Source organism: Megascapheus bottae, chromosome 16, assembly GCF_031878675.1.
Source record: "Megascapheus bottae isolate mThoBot1 chromosome 16, mThoBot2.hap1, whole genome shotgun sequence".
Taxonomy (NCBI): domain Eukaryota; kingdom Metazoa; phylum Chordata; class Mammalia; order Rodentia; family Geomyidae; genus Megascapheus; species Megascapheus bottae.
The window spans coordinates 41537069-41553464 of NC_143524.1; the positions used below are offsets into that span (position 1 = coordinate 41537069).

Below are 16396 nucleotides of genomic sequence, written 5' to 3' on the forward strand. Positions count from 1 at the left end.
AAGGACAAAAATACTTTGTTTGCTTGTTTTTGCCAGACCTGGGTCTTGAACTCAGGGCCTGAGCACTGTCCTTGGGCTTTCTCAAGGTTAGCATTCCACCACTTTTTCTATGTATGTGGTACCAAGGAATTGAACCCAGGGCTTTGTCCATGCTAGACAAGCACTCTACCACTAGGCTATGCACCCAGCCCTGGCCAAGAATTTTCTAAAAACTAACATCAGACAGTAAATCAGACATTAGGAAAGCCCATGGCAGTGGCGGGAGAGAGGAATCATTTGGGCGTCTGGCCGATTTCCAACGACCATGGTTTTTACTCTGTACTCCTTGCTTCAGGCTGCCCTGCTCTGCGTCAACACCATTGCGGTGCTGTAGGAAAAGCGTTTTCTTAAAAACATTGGCTGGGGAACAGACCAAGGAATTGGCAGATTTGGAGAGGAGCCAGGAATTAAATTTCAGCTAATGAACCTTATTTGATCTGTAAGAACTATGATGAGGGTGCCATTGATAATAGTAAACTCAATCACTATCGTGTTGCTTTTATTATTTGGCTGAACATCAGTGGGAGAAATGAAGACTCAGAAGACAAGATGCCAACGGAAGTTATTACATCAGTCATTGCTAGAACATTTCTTAGCAGGCTGATCCTGCACTTGACAAAAACAAAAAAAAAACTGTAAAGTTGACAATAAAACTAGTTTCTATTTATTTGATTTTCTTAAAAAAAGTTACACTTTGTACTATACTCATTTTAATCTCATTATCATTATGCATAACACTTCAAAAAATGTTACATAAATCAGAAACAATAGTACTGCAGGATTGGAATAGATTTGACTGCTGACTGTTACTAGTTCATGCTATAGTAAAGATTCTTAAACGGGTACAAGGCTGTCACTTCCTCTATCACTGCTCAGGGATATTTTTAAATTTATTTGTAACTTAGTTATGATGTGGGAATGACTGTCCCACCAATAAAATTTAAATGATTTAAAACAATTATTCCATATAAAAGATAAATAGGTAACTTGAACCATTTTATTTCATACTGGTTGAATATTTAGACTGTACATACTTTTTTAAATAAGCAAAGAACTGGGAAAACAGGAAAGGAAATATATGGCCCACATACCGAACCATTGAGTAGTGTGATCAGAGAGCGGAGGACTTGCTTGATTAGCTTGCTTGGCAATTACTCTACTACCTCCAGCATGACATTTCGCTGCTTAATTGGAGATGGAGAGCTTTTCTACCCAGGTTGGCCTTGAACCACTTCTAGATTGTCACAGAAAAATTTCTAATAAGGAGCTAGACGCTGGTGGGTCATACCTGTAATCCTAGCTGCTATGGAGGCGGAGATCTGAGTATCCTGATTCAAAGCAGGTAAGTCTAAGAGACTCTATTTTCAATTAACCAAAAAGCTGGAAATGACATTGTGGCTCCAAGCAGTAGAGCACTACTTACTAGCCTTGAGCACCATAGCTCAGGAAGAGTGCCTAGGCCCCAAGTTTAATCCCTAGGACCAGCACACACAAAAAAAGTAAAATGAAACAGGCAAAATGAGTACTAAATTTTATTTAACCCATACATCCAGGGCAGTATCACTGCCATATACAATGCAATATTAGTGAGGTATTTTTGTTTTCTTGTGGAAATCCAGTGTGTACTAACAGTAATCAGCAGCTTCCATTTTCCCTCACATGCGCTCCAGTTTTTTATAGATAGCTCGGAAAGTACATAGCATCTCTCCACCAAAGTCACAGCAACTCATTCACTGGCTATTATTGGCATTTGGGTAGAAAGAAAACGGCTGTCAGCAGACATAATTGGGCTTTGCAATTTCAATTACTTGGGAAGCAGAGATTGGAAGGAACCAGCTTCAAAGTTAATCCAGTAAACTTGGCACACTGACATTGGTAACTTACACATGTAATTATAGTCCCTCAGCAAGCTGAGAACTAAGATTATGGTTTGAAGCTAGCTGTTACGTATGATTCTTTTACTTCCAATTAACCAGCAAAATGTTGGAAGTGGACCATGGCACTAGTGATAGAGTGGCTCAAGAGGTAGGATACCAGCCTTCAGCAAAAAAAGCCAGGCAAGGGTGCAAGGCTGAATTGAAACCCTAGTATTGACACAAAAAGGAAAGAAAGGTTGGCAAAACTGGGTGTTGTCCATGAAACTGGATGCAAGAGTTTCAGGCCTCTAATGTCAGCTAATCAGAAGGTCAGAAGTAAACAGGATCGTGGTCTCAAAATATTTTAAGAATCTATCCAAAAAAATACTTAAAGAACAAAAAGACAGCCCAGAGGTCAAACCCCAGACTACTATCAAGCAACAATAGCAAGGATAAAAGAAAGAAAGAGAGAGAGTGGGAAGAGAGGGGAAGTGATGGGAAGGTGGTATATGCCTGAAATCCCAGAGGTCTGGAAGACCAAAACAGAATATGAAGTTTGAGGCATGCCTGCACTAAATAAGAGTTCAGGGCCAGTGTAGAAAGCTTAGTAAGGACCTGTATCAGGGCTGGAAACCACTGGGCCACGCCTGTCATCCTTGGCACTCAGGATGCTGGGGTCCAGAGTATCATGTCTTAAGGTCACGCCAGACAGGAAAGTCTGAGACTCCATCTCCAACTAAGTAGCCAAAAGCTAAACGAGAGGTGTGGCTCAGGTGGCTATTATACCATCCCTAAACAAACAAGCCTGAGTCTGTCTAAGGGCCTGAATTTCGAAGCAGCACAAAGAAGTAAGGGCTGGGCTGAGGGTTGTAGCTCAGTGGTAAGAGGTTTTTACCCAGGATTCAGAGGATAGATCCTTGGATGAATTGTCAGTTGCACGCGTGCGCGAACGCGCCCACATGCGCACACACACACAAAAGGGAAGGATGGAAAGAGAAAGAAAAGAGATGTGGAAAATGTGATTTCTTCTTGCATTTCTTTTCCAAGAGAAAATCTGATTAGTTTCTTTCCTCTCTTTCTTCTAGCTTGATTCACTTAGAATGCATAGTTTCTTTTTTCTTTTTTTTGAGGGTGGTGGGGCTTGGACTCTGGGCCTGGGCACTGTCCCTGAGCTCTTCAGCTCAACTACTGCCCTTACCACTTGAGCCACAGCACCACTTCCAGTTTTCTAGTTTATTGGATATAAGAATCTCACGATCTTTAGTGTCAGAGCTGGCTTTGAACCTCGATCCTCAGCTCGCAGCTTCCTGAGTAGCATAATTTCTTTTTAATTGTTGATGACTATTCTTAAATGATGAAAGCAGAAGATTGGTAGAGTTTGTAGTGAAGACTGTACCTACACTTTCCTTCCAATTGAACCACATTTTTGACTGTTTTTAGCACTCTTATTCCTACATATACTCAGTAATTTCTTTGCTCATTGTTACATTTCAGAAAACCTGACAAATAACAATATGAAGTTATAGGTTAATTGTGTTCATAAACATTAATCTATTCAAAGAACTCCACATGATGGATCCTGATAACAATAATGAAACATGACTCCCTCGATAATTACAAAAAGACATTGTTACATTCAATTTCTCACTTAGAATCCAAACTTACAGCAAATTACCAGAAGAGAATTTCTTCCATTTCTTCCTGTGCATCCTGAAAAATTTCCACTGAACATCTGAACCCTTCAGAACCAAGAGCTCAGGATGCAGTTCAAGCTACCTCTGAGGATAGCTGAGTTGAGGTCCCAAAGTAAAGGAATGAGGATACAAAAAACACAACTTCAGAGATTGCTGGATTGGTGCCTTGTGCTATTAAACCTAACTATTCGAGAGGCTGAGATCTGAGGATCCTGGTTTAAAGCCAGCCTGAGCAGGAAAGTCTGTGAGGTGTTTATCTTCAATTAACCACCAAAATGCTGAAAGCAAGAGCTGTAATTCAAATAGTAGGGCACCAGCCTTTAGCCAAAAAGCTAAGGGACAGCATCGAGGACCTGAGTTCAAGACCCAGTAATGGCACAAAACAATAAAAATAAAAAGCCCTGAGAAAGAAGAGCCATGAGCCAGTGAGCCTCATGGAGAAGAGGAGCAGTCAGCTGTGGGGTGGGGGTGAAGATAATCAAGGGCCGGGACGACGCAGGGTCATTGGAACTTCACAGTTACAAGGATTAAAATATGGACTAAGGGCAGTAGGAAAATAGTATTTTGAGAAGGTATAGATGGGTAAGCCATGGTTGGTGACATTATAAAAGGAGACAGTGCCAGCCTCGTAGTCTAAGAAAACCCCGATGCGGCGAGGGGGTACCGTCATGGAGAGGAGCAGGGTGGCAGAAGAGTCCTCGTAGGCTCTGTATTCGTGCTTATGCTGCAAGCCAATCACCCAGTACCCACTCTGTGGCTGATACCTGGGGCAAGGGTTCAGATTGTGGGTATACTGGCCGAAGAAGGTCGGCTCTGCCGAATTACTGCACACACCCAGGATCCAGGCAGACTTCTTGGACACATCAACCTCCCAGTAATATTTTCCCGAGGAGAAGAGCTGAGAGCCCAGGACACTGCAGTCATGATGTTCCTCCAGACAGGAAGGCTCCGACAGCTTAACACCCACAAACCTCACTTGCCGCCGGTTTTTAGACAGGAGAAGATTTAAGTTGGCTGTGTGTGGGTTTAGAGTCACATCCACTAGAGGAAAAGGAACCATAGTCATTAGAAGAGAAGCGGGAGTTGGATGAGTCAGATATGGACACATTAGATCTGAGGGAATGTATAGGTTTGAGGGGGTTAGAGCATGCAAAAGGAGGCCATCACCCATGTTAGCTCAAAGAGGCCACAGTTTCTACTCACCCCAGTAGCTCTGGACATCTGTAAGCTCTATAACAGGAAAAAGAGAGACACGAGTGAAGTGAAACTAGTGGTCTCAGGTTGTGTTCTCTCTCCTCTCGCCAGACTGAGCAAAATGGTGAGTCATTCTTTGAAGATGAGACTAAGGTCACTTTTGTCTCCTATTAAGCAAGAACTGCAAGTTCTTCACTCCACTCACTGCCACTCTTGTCCTATGCCCAACCTACTAGGCCTTCCTGTGTGCTCCTCACCATAGCAACAATTCCACAGTCAAATGCTTTCCCCAAATCTTACCTCTAAATACTCGTAGCATCTTTTTCAGGTCCGGGGCTCGGAACATACTTTTCAACGTGGTGGGAAAAACCTGGGGCTTCCTCAACATGCAGAACTCACTCCTAGAAACGACAGATCTTATGTTTCCTATTTCCCTCACCATTCAGGACCATCAGTGCACATCAACACTCCTCAGCAAAGGGTCCTGGCACTGGACCAAGAAGACTTGGACTAGAAGTCAGATACTCACCATCTGTGTAACTTCCAGTTAAGATTTAACCTCTTGTTTTGTTATGTGTGCCAGTACTGAGATATGACTTTTTCTCTCAAAGCAGACACTACTATATTCCATACCTCCATGTCTGGCTGGTTGTTGGTTAACTAGAGATAAGAGTCTCTTAATTTATCTGTCTGGGTTGGCTTCAAATGGTGATCCACAGATCTCAGCCTCCTGAGTAGCTAGAATTACAATCATAAACCTCTGGTACCTGGCAAGATTTAACCTCTTAAATCTTCATTTTGTTTCTTTCCCTGTTCTACTGTTGTCCATTTTATAAAGTACAATAATTTTTCCTTCTTTATGTCCTAGAGAAAAGGACAGAATTAAGAAGAGCAATGGCTGGGAAATCATTTTCTATCTTTATAAAAGATGTAAGATACTTAAATGCCACTGCCATACCCAAGGGATCAGGAAGAGGCACTGCAGATGTCTGGGCTGATAGGAATGCACTGCTGGGACGTACAGACACCCAAAGGAAGGCAGAAGATTTTTAGGTCCTACATCAATCAGAAGCCTGAGATGCAGGGCTCTACTAGCATCTTACAACTTACTGTCTCTGGACATCTTTTACTAGCTGGAGAAGAGACAGCCCAGCTGGGAAGAACAACAGGCCCTGTACTTCCCTGTCCCTCTTCTGTGTCCTCCCATCATCCAAAATCTCTGGGAAGGCTAGCCCATTTCCTTTATCTTGGGATAACATGAACAATGCCTTGCCTGCCCCACTGAGTACAGACATAGAACTTTTTGTCCACCTTGAGAATTCTTCCATGATTTCTTTTTTTTTTTTTTATTGTAATTAGTAAAAGGGTTACATGATATTTGCCAGATAGAAGGTGCATTAATTCACATACATTGATACCCTTTCACATGTCTTGGTACCCGTTCTTCCATGATTTCTTATACATACCTTTTTGTGATATCACTCACGTCCTACAAAGGAAAAAATGACAGATTAGATAAAGGAGAAATAGGTCATGTCATTCTCCCATTTCTACAGTTCCATGGTATGAATAGAAATAATAATAATAATAATAATAATAATAATGATAGTAATAGTAATACAGAACCAATGCTGAGAGTACCACAAAGATATAGAACTCAGGGCAAGTATGCATGGTCATACATGCCTGGAATATAGCTCTGTGGAAGCTGAGGTTGGAGGATATTAGAACAGAATAGCGGGTAGATAGGCTCTGTCTTCAAACTAACCAACCAATGAATAAAACAAAAAACTGGATTCATTAACATAAACACTCAGGGCATAGCATCCCTAATAACTCACATAAAGATACCAAAAAAATAACCTAATTAATCAGTTCCTAATCATACAACTGTGTGCATGTGCTGATGTGATGTTATATACATACATATGTCGTATATAATTTGCCATTGCTTGGAGAATGATGATAAAGCAATAATTTTTGCCCTTGAGAAGCTTACAATCTATTCCTGTTACTGAAGATACAAGTTCGAAGGCCAGAAATACATTTAGCCCTGAAAAGTCAACTGTTGTAATGATCTTTCCATTTCAGCTGACTCCACCCATTTCCTGGACTTCAACAAGTACATGTGGATGATTCCTTAATCTGTTCTCCCATGATGCATTAGACTATTAACCAGCAAATGGGACACATGCACTTCAAACTAATATTTAAGAGAAAATGTACCAGCCTACAATGCTTATATTGGCTATTTACTTTTTATTATCCCACTGCCAATCTTGTTCAATAAAAGTAACCATTGCTTTCTATTTGGCTCCCTAATTTCGGCTCTATACATCTCACTGACCTGAAGACAAGGCCATTAGGATGCATATAATTCAAAATAACTGCTTTCTCTGTTTGGGCTACTTTGCATTGTGTGAACCACAACTCAAACTGACTGGAACATAGAAAACTGAAGAAGCATTGGGTAGTCAGCATACCAAACAGTGTCTTGGCTAGCAAATTTAATAACACCATAATGAAGAATATGTTTATGAACAGAGAATTCTACAAAATTGTCTGTTAGATAACACTCGATTTAAAAAGACTATCAGGGCTGGGAGTTTGGCCTAATGGTAGAGTGCTTGTCCAGCATGCACAAAGACCCAGGTTAGAGTCGTAGGTAGAAAAAGCTAGAAGTGGTGCTGTGGCTCAAGTGGTAGAGTGCTAGCCTTGAGAAAGCCCAAGGGCAGTGCTCAAATCCTGAGTTCAAGCCCCAGGACGGGCAATAAAACCCCAAGCCTATTGGATAGTCATACTAATGGGTCTGGGAACACCTGCATTAGTATCATTGATGATTCCATTGCATTTAAGGAGATTGGGGGGTTTGTAGAACTTAAGGAGTCTGTGGAAGAGCCAGAATGAAAGAAGAAAAGGAAAAGTATTAAAGTAACCTAACACCAAAAATGACTACAAAAGGCAAATAAGAAATGAATAAGAAGTTGGGCGTGGTGGCTCATGCCTGTAACCCTAGCTACTCAGGAGACTGAGATCTGAGGATCATGGTTCAAAGTCAGTCTGGGCACTAAAGAACCTGAGACTCATCTCCAATTAACCTCTAGAAAATGGGAAGTAGGGCTGAGGCTAAAGGGTAAGGTGGTAGCCTTGAGCTGAAGAGCTCAGGGACAGCATCTAGGCCCAGAGTTCAAGCCCCATAACCCCCCCCCCAAAAAAAACCCCAAAGAAGTGAGTAAGAACAACAGGTTGAAAGTGACCACCTGTGTTAATATCACCTCTCAAGAAGAAAGAGATAATCATTCCGCTAGTAAAAGAAGACCAAGAAAGGAAAGAACAGCCTGAAAGGTCTAAAAGTCACAAGGTAAACCATGCCCCAATTTCAGAGCTGCACTGTTCATTTTAGGTAGAAAACAGAAGTTCAAACTGCTACCTCAAGTATCCACTCCCATTCCAGTTCCTCCACCAAATCTCTCCAGACTTGACACCTTACATAGTCATAAACTGTACACTCACCCTAGACTCTGTCCTCCAAAGATGCATGCATTTGAGTAGTTATGACTGCAAGATGAAAGCTAAATCTATTCCCAGAGAAAGAGAAGGCTAAGAAGAGCTAGTAACTACTCAGTCTCTAACTTGATGTTTGGTACATGTTTCCCAGTTATGAAACTGTGCAAAAGCACCGGACAATACTCCCAGAACAGGCATGGAGACAAGAGGTGCTTTGCACTCAATGGTTCTTGGCTGAGCTGGGGTCAGACATGCTCTTCCTGGGGACGCCTGGGGATGTATGGAGGGGTTTGGGGTTGTCACACTTGTTGGGATAGAATAGGTAAAGGCCAAGAATGCTGCTACATATCTTGCAGAAGAATCTCTCACAGCAAAGAATTATCCACATCAAAAAGTTAGTAGTGCTAAGACTGGGAAAGCCTCCTGTGAACATCATGAGATGCAGGATCTCCAGAGTCATCAAATCAGCTCTTAGACCACCCTTCAAACAAAGCAACAAAAACAGGGCCTTCCCCTAACATTTACACTCTAGATCGTATGCTTCGCTCATGATCTCTACTCAGTTCAATAGGCAAGAGGCACTACCAAGGATTTTTGGTTTTTTTTCCTACTTGTCCCATGCCCAGACCCTAGGCTTATCCACAAGTCTCACCTGTAGCAGATCTACCATGGAGCCCTGGCATCGCTGCTCCAAGTCTGAGATAAGCTCTCTCAGGGACTGGTTCTGGTGGATCAGCTCATCCTCTGCTTTCTCCATAATACTCAGCCCTTTCCTCTCTTCCTCCTCCAGCTTCTTCAGTTCCTGCTGCTCCTCTTTGTCCAGAATGTTTCGCAGCTGATTAAACTCCTTCTGGATCCTGTGTCTCTCAGGCTCCATCTGACTCTTCAGTATCAGGGAAGAAAAAGAGGCTGCTGTCTGTTGGGCTTAGGGGGTCCGCTTTAGGGGAAGGGGGTCTGAGAGGTCAGGCAGTGTAACAGTGCTTTCCAGAGCCAGCCTCTCTGGGAGAGTGGTCAATATTTTCAGGAGCAGGCTAGGACAGAACAGGTAGATTCCTGTTCTTTTACCCTGGCCATTAACCTCAGACCGCCTTACCAAAGCCTTTTAATTATGGACTGTGAGTCTGTCCTAGATGAGATTTGAATTCCAGTAAACCTCAATAATCCCTCAAAGTTCTGTATTTGCCTCTCCTCCCACTTTTGACTACTTAGATAGAAATTATTACCTCAAGACCAACGTATCATTTCCAGGAGACCAAGAGACTGAAACGGTAAAAGAAGCCCTGGAATTGTAAAGCAGAGGCTACCTCTGGCCACAAAGCCCTTCCTATGTGGTGATTTCAAAAAGCCTAGCTTCATTTTTAATGTTTACCATTTGCCCAATCCTATGCCCCTTGTACAAGGCAATCGATAGGTTTGAAGAGAATGCAGTGGCGAAGCAGGCCAAAGGAAACTCTCAGAGATCCAGACTCCTTTGTTCTGGTCTCCCGTGAACTATGTGCTATCCCAGGACATCCTAGATACCCTTCAGAGGAATTCTTCTTGCCTTCCAAGATGTTCTATTCTCTCTTAGAACAGCTATTAACCTCTCAGCTTCTTGCTGCTCTTTTCTCAGCTTCTTCAGAGACTCTTGGAACAGTTCCTGGAAGAAACACAGCAGATCAAACAGGATCAAGCTTTTAACTGGCCTCAAGCCTAGATTTGAGTGACTTAGGCAGAGGTTATTCTGATCTCAGGAAAAGACTCTATGTCCTGAAAAATTGGTAAGGACAAACAACTATTTACACATAGAGGATGCAAACTGACAAGAACAGGCCAGTTCTCCTTCTCTTGGATCACAAACTACTTCATTCCTTTACCCTCAGAGACACCATATCTTCCACACTCTACTCAACAGGTTCCTCCTTCCATCCCCAGAAGCTTCTTCTACTCCATCTTGTACCTCAAATAAGAGACAACGTTTCTACTCTTGACTGGGGGATGGGGGGAGGAGGATTTTCTAGCAGTACAAGAGATAAGATTAGGGTGCCATGTACAGTTAAAGATCCTCTGTGCCAGTAGGTCATACCTGTAATCCTAGCTAGTAGCTGAGATGTGAGGATCATGGTTCTAAGCCAGCCTGGGCAGAAAATACCATGAGATTCCGATTTCTATAATTTCTATTAACTACCAAAACGCTAGAGGCAGACTTCTAGCTTAGGTGGTAGAGCTCTAACCTTGAGCCAAAAAAACTAAAGGACCGTGCTCAGAGTTTAAGTCCTGGTATCAGTATGCATGCACATGCATGTGCAAGCACATGTGCAAACACACACACACACACACACACACACACACACACACACACACACACACACAATCCCCTACCAAGGGCATTGTTTCCCGCTGTCCTCCTTCCATCCTGGGCTCCCACCTGGTACTCCTGGGCAACCTCCTCCATGAGAAATGTGTGGTGACCCCGGTGCTCCTGAGACCGTTCACAAAGCCAGCAAATCAACTCCCTATCCTCCTTGCAGAAGAGCTGGAGTTTCTCACCATGCTGTGTGCAAAGCATTACCTTTGGTTGCTTCCCTGGGCCCAACACTACCTCTCTGAGCCTTTTCACTATGTTGGCCAGATGCCTATTAGGCCGGAGGCTCCCAGGCTGGAAGCTGGCCTTGCACACGGGACAGCTGTTCTTGTCTTTTGGGTAGTACACTGATTCTTCACTATTCCTTATGATGCAGGCTTTGCAGAAGCTGTGGCCACAGTCGATGCTCAGGGGTTCTGTGAGTAGTTCCAGGCAGATGGGGCAGGTCACCTCCTCTTGTATGTAGTCTAGAACTGTTGACGTCATTGCACCTACTCGCTGGGCCTTGGCCCGCCCAGTTTGAATTCTAAGAGCTCTTGTTTACAGAATTCTAGGTAGAAGAGCAAACAAAACAAGGGTTGGACTAAGCAAGGAGGGAAAATAAAGGAATTCATACTACACTTTCTTTATTCCAATCATATAAGATATATTAGTAGAGAAACACATGTGAAAGCCAGGTGATGACTCAGGCTGATGAATCAAAAGGCTGAGATCAGAGATCATCGTGCAAAGCTAGCTTAGGCAGTAAGTCCATGAAACTCTTGCTTCCCATTAATCAACAAAAAGCCAAAAGTAAAGCTGTGGTTCAAGTGGTATAGTGAAAGCCTTAAACAAGAAAGCTAAAGGATAGAGTCCCAGCCCTAAATTCAAGCCCCAAAACAAAAACAAAATCCACCTTCAAGATATTAAAACACATTCCCTTATCAAAAGGCCCTCTCTGTCTAAACTGTGACGCCCCCCAGGACTATTCCCGGTGCACTTACTCACTTTTGTTTTTTATTCTTACCCCTATCTTTCAGAAATTGTGTGAGTGTGTGTGTGTGTATATACAGGTGCTGATACTGGAGCTTGAATTCGGTCTTGTACTTTTGCTTGACTTCCTTGCTCAGAGTGGATGGCACTCTAGCACATTAGCCACAGACCTACTTCCAGCTTTTTGCTGCTTAACTGGAGATTGGAATCTCAGACTTTTCTGCTGGGATTGGCTTCAAATCAATCTCAGCCTCCTGAATCACAACTGGTTATGAAAATCTTCACTTACTATGGTCATTTCTATTTCTCAGAGCTTTCCCGGGGAGGGGAGGTATGGAAAGGACTGGAAATACAGCAGAAGGTGGATTAATCAATGATATCTTTGATCTTGGGGATCAAAATGGATGGCAAACAAGTGAAAAAAAAAAACCTCAGGAGAAAGGAGTAAGAAAAAATTCAAAGTGCCTCAATCATTTTAATTGATTATTCTATCTTGCGTGTAAAATATAATAATTATTTCTATTAGGTTTAAGCAGTTGGACAAAGGAGTTACCACGTGACAATTCATTTATGAACACTCTGCATTTGGAACAAGGCCTTCCCCCATTTTCTCTCTTTCTCTCTTTTTTTAAATGCCATTACTGGGACTTATACTCTAGGCTTCTAGCTCTAAGGGTGGGCGTGTTACCAAGTGAACCAGATTTCCAGTTGCAGCTGAATAATTCGACATAAGAGTCTGAGACAGCCTCAAACTTCAGCCCTTCGAGTAGCTCGGATTACAGCTGCCAGCTACTAGGGGGTTACTATCTACTAGAAAACTCATTTTCTTTTAGTAGACATCTCCATTGTTTTTCCTCCCATCAAAAATGTTACTTTAGATTCAAGCGACTAAGACCAGGGACTGAACTCCAGGCCTACAGCGTTCTGAGGCTTCTGTTAGGCATCGCTCTGTTTTCTTGTTCCAGTACTTTGCCCTGGCTAGCCTAGAACTCTGCAACCACAAGACTCCGCCTCTGCTTCCGGAGTAGCTGGGAATCATTGACTGTGCCCAGCAGGCCAGGCTTATCTTAAGCACCCATTAGGTCACTATCCCTTGGTCAAAGGCTTGAATAAAAGCCCCTATACTGGGAGCCAGCGAGGGGGCACCCCAGGAATCCTAACATTCTGGAGGCAAAGGCAAGGTCACGCAGATGGGTAGGACGTCGGCCTACCAGGCCCGGGGTTCAAGCCCCAGTTCTCCCCTTCCTGGCCGTCACTGTCACGGCGTCACCTCTCCCGAGAGCGACGCCCGCGGAGGTCACAGCGCAGCAGACATCCCCCCCACTGCAGATGCAGCCAGGCATCGTAACCGGGCGTCCAAGTTCAGGGGCGCAAAGGAAGTGAAGTGGAAGGGCAGAGGGGCTCACGCCGCTCTGGGATCCAGGACGCAAGCACGCTCCGCCCGGCCCTCTTTTCCCCAAGCCCCGCGCCCCCAGCGCGCGCCCGGGCCCAGGTGGAGGGCGTGGCTCCCCTCCCGCCGGCTCCTGGGGTGGAGGCCGCCGCACGCGCACACTTCCTGCGGCCGCCGCGCCCGGGGGCTGGGGGAGGGGATGCTGACCTCAGGATCCCTGGGACGCAGCTCCCCCCAAGGGGGCTGGAAACTTCTAAGCACCCCGGAGCGGGCAGGACCGAGCTTCTCACTGTCCCCATCCCCCGCCCCTTCACACGCAGCGAGCTCCTCGCCGCAGAGGCGTCTCCTCCAGGAGCCCTTTCCCAAACTCCAGGGTAACTCCAAACTGCACCGGTCTCCCACCCTCTTCCCCCGCGCGCCCCAGCACAGCCCAGCGGGGCGGATCAGCCTCTCCCTACTAGTGGGACACTGGCAGCTGCCCGGAAAACGGATGGATGTCACTCACCTGGAACCGGTGGCCTAGACCAGGGCAGGAGATGATTCGCAGCCTGGCACAGGCCACCTCTCCTCCCAGCAAAACTGAAGGATTCGGAGGGAAGGGGCGGGGCCAGGGGAAGGGGAGGTGAGGGGAGGTGGGGAAGGAAGGAGGGGGGAGGAGTTGTTTCTGAGGACTGCACTGACTTGTCCAGCTAGGCCTAAGACCAGGTGAACTACAACTGGGCGGCCACTTTATCTGTCCTGCAGCCAGGGAGACGCAGGCCACCCAAGCAAAGTGACTCTTCTTCCCTGAGGCTTTTGAGATGACACAAATCATCCTTTTACTTGAGCTTTCTGATATCCTATCGGAGTTTAATAATGTGCTGTAACACAGATACAAAGAACATAGACTCGGTTTTACTCCCTATTAACATATCAAGGTAGTAAATACATATAATACCTGGAATTAGAAGAATGAGTAAGACAGGCTCTCTTTTGCCAGGAGATCATTAAAATTTTTATCAGAAGTATCAATTTTCAGGCTTGGAGTGGTGGCCTACCCATGATTCCATGGTCTATAATCCCAGCACTTGGGAAACCAAGCAGGAGAATGATGAATTCCAGGCCCATCTTGCCTAAATAGGCACGGCTGTTTCAAAAACAGTGGGTCAAAAACGTACAAAGAAATAAAATGTTACCAATCAAACATCACATAGTTATATATCTATCTATCCATCTATCTATCTATCTATCTATCTATCTATCTATCTATCTACATATATATATACACACACACATTATATACGTGTAAAACTGTATTTTCAACCTGTATAATTGAGCTACCATTTATCTCTGTGTTGAAACCTTTATTCAGATTTAAAGGATTGGATGTCACAAACATTTTGAAAAGTAAAAGAACATTCAACATTCCATCCTAGGAGATTCTTGGTGTCACCTGGTCTGAGCAGACCTTTGGGGGAGGGGCACAGAGGAAGGAGATTCTGCAAGCTCAGATAAAAGTCCAGAATCAGATTGAACAACTAAAAAGAACTGAACCAGGTATCAAGATATTGCCCTGAACAGTAAACAAGGCAAACTGAAGGTCCCTGGAATCCCAAAAGAAGCAAATAAGTATCATTCTAGTAAGTACCTCATGACCTCTGGCTAAGAAGCTCTCAAAATGTACTTTATCTCCCATCACCTAGGTTTTAGGTGTGCCTGTGTCCCCTCCTCCTCTTGGGTTGCCATGGTGACCATGCCCTAGAGCATGTTTATGCCCTAAGATTCTCCAGAAACCACCAAACTGTGCACAGCAGTGTGCAGTAGTGTGTTGAAATGACCTGGAGATAACAAAGTCTCTGAAGTCAATGTGTCCAGCTCTTGCTTTGATATGAAAAATGAAGGATAAAGTAGATGTTACAGCATAATGACAGAAGGGGTGGGCTTGTGAAATAATTTTTTTCTGTACATCATTTGGTGACAATGTTCAGGTAGGGGAATTTCAGAAGTGCAATTCATCTCAATGGTACTGAGAAAAATAGAATCATTTCCTGCTCCTCAGGAAATGGGAACAAAAAATCTCAAGAATATATTCAATAATTACCAACTAGTTTATAGTATACATTTTATAGTTACCAGAAAAATGTACATTATTAAGCACATTATTAACCATTTAATAACTTAATTATTTTTGTTTTTTGCTTTATTTTATTTAAGTGAAGTTCCTTTGAATATTTTAAGGTGTCTTATAAATCTAAAGCATTTTTTCATTAACTATAAAACCTTTCTCTTAATTATAGTTAGTAAAATATTCCTATAAAACAAAGTATTTTTAGTGTCTAGAATTGCTAGTTGTTTGTATATTCTATTTAGCTACAAATTATTCTGCTGTAGAAATTAATAGTTAAAAATTTATGATAGCTTCCAGTTCACAAAAGAATTGTATAGACAGTTCATATCTTCATTTAAAATACAACAACCAATATAGAGTACTGTGGAACTCCAGAGCCAAATAAATAATCCTACCTGGTATAATTAGTGGAGGCTTTATTATTAGTGTGTCTTCTTGTGATTGGGGAAGGGCAGGAGAGAAAGGAGAGAGAGAGAGGAGGACACAAGGTTATTGAGCCAATTGAGATGAATAATGTGAATGTGCTTTACAGATTAAATTATAATGCTTTGCAGAATTCACTTAAGGGCATAAGAAGGAAAATTTGAACACTAGAAATAGAGTGTGTCTTCAGGAAACAGGAAATAGTATCGATCCATTTTAGCATCTTCCGTATTTAGAATGACTCCTACTTCTAGGCCAGACTTCAGATTTATCTATTTATCTATTTATTTCTATATTTAGCTATTTATTTAAAGTTGAGGTGCAATTTTCTTATTAAAACCTTTGTTTTAAAATGTAAATTCAGTGGTCTTTAGGATATAAACTAAGTTGTGAATTTTTCATTATTATTTAATTCCAGGACACAGTGTGTGTGTGTGTGTGTGTGTGTGTGTGTGTGTGTGTGTGTGTGTGTGTGTGTGTGTGTGTGTGTATGTGTGTGTTGGTACAGGAGCTTGGATTTAGGCTAGTTTTTGTGTTCAGACCTGGAGCACCACTCTTTAAACCATGTCTTCACTTCTGGCTGCTTGCTGGTTAATTGGAGATAAGAGTTTCCTAGCTTTGTCTGCCTGGGCTGCCTCCAAACTAAGATTCTTAGACTCTGCCATTCTAGTAGCTAGGATTACAGGCATGAATTACTAATTCCCAGCTTCTTTTTGTCCCGTTTTAATTTCTTCAGAAACTACAGCAATGCCATGGACTCCAACCTGTATTAATTCATGATTAAAATCACTCAATAATCATTTTTCTTAGACTAAAGTCTAAACTTTCCAAAGTACATCTCTTCAAATCCTTCCCTCTTTTGCTGATTGT

The 16396-nt window shown here is 43.1% G+C and overlaps 1 protein-coding gene and 1 pseudogene across 1 annotated transcript; one reads left to right on the plus strand and one right to left on the minus strand.

The window, feature by feature from the left end:
• The first annotated feature begins 304 nt into the window (after nt 1-304).
• On the plus strand, nt 305-553 carry LOC150053334 (immediate early response 3-interacting protein 1 pseudogene; annotated as a pseudogene).
• A 2311-nt stretch (nt 554-2864) lies between these two features.
• Nucleotides 2865-11153, minus strand: Trim6 (tripartite motif containing 6). Its single transcript, XM_090349037.1, has 7 exons — nt 10698-11153; nt 9834-9929; nt 8943-9173; nt 6250-6272; nt 5084-5184; nt 4793-4819; nt 2865-4630 (listed from the first exon to the last, which is right to left on the minus strand). The coding sequence occupies exons 1-7, from the start codon at nt 11118-11120 to the stop codon at nt 4068-4070; spliced, it is 1464 nt and encodes a 487-aa protein (XP_090205163.1). The 5' UTR covers nt 11121-11153; the 3' UTR covers nt 2865-4067.
• Between the last annotated feature and the right edge of the window lie 5243 nt (nt 11154-16396).

Bases quoted from the DNA above. Each gene is read 5' to 3' on its own strand.
- Trim6 (XM_090349037.1), bottom strand. From the start codon at position 11,120: ATGACGTCAACAGTTCTAGACTACATACAAGAGGAGGTGACCTGCCCC. The intron at 5,185-6,249 runs GTATGTATAAGA...TGTCGTTTCTAG, and splicing joins GTGAGTGATATCACAAAAAG to GAGTGAGTTCTGCATGTTGA. The intron at 4,820-5,083 runs GTAAGATTTGGG...TTCCTGTTATAG, and splicing joins GATGCTACGAGTATTTAGAG to AGCTTACAGATGTCCAGAGC.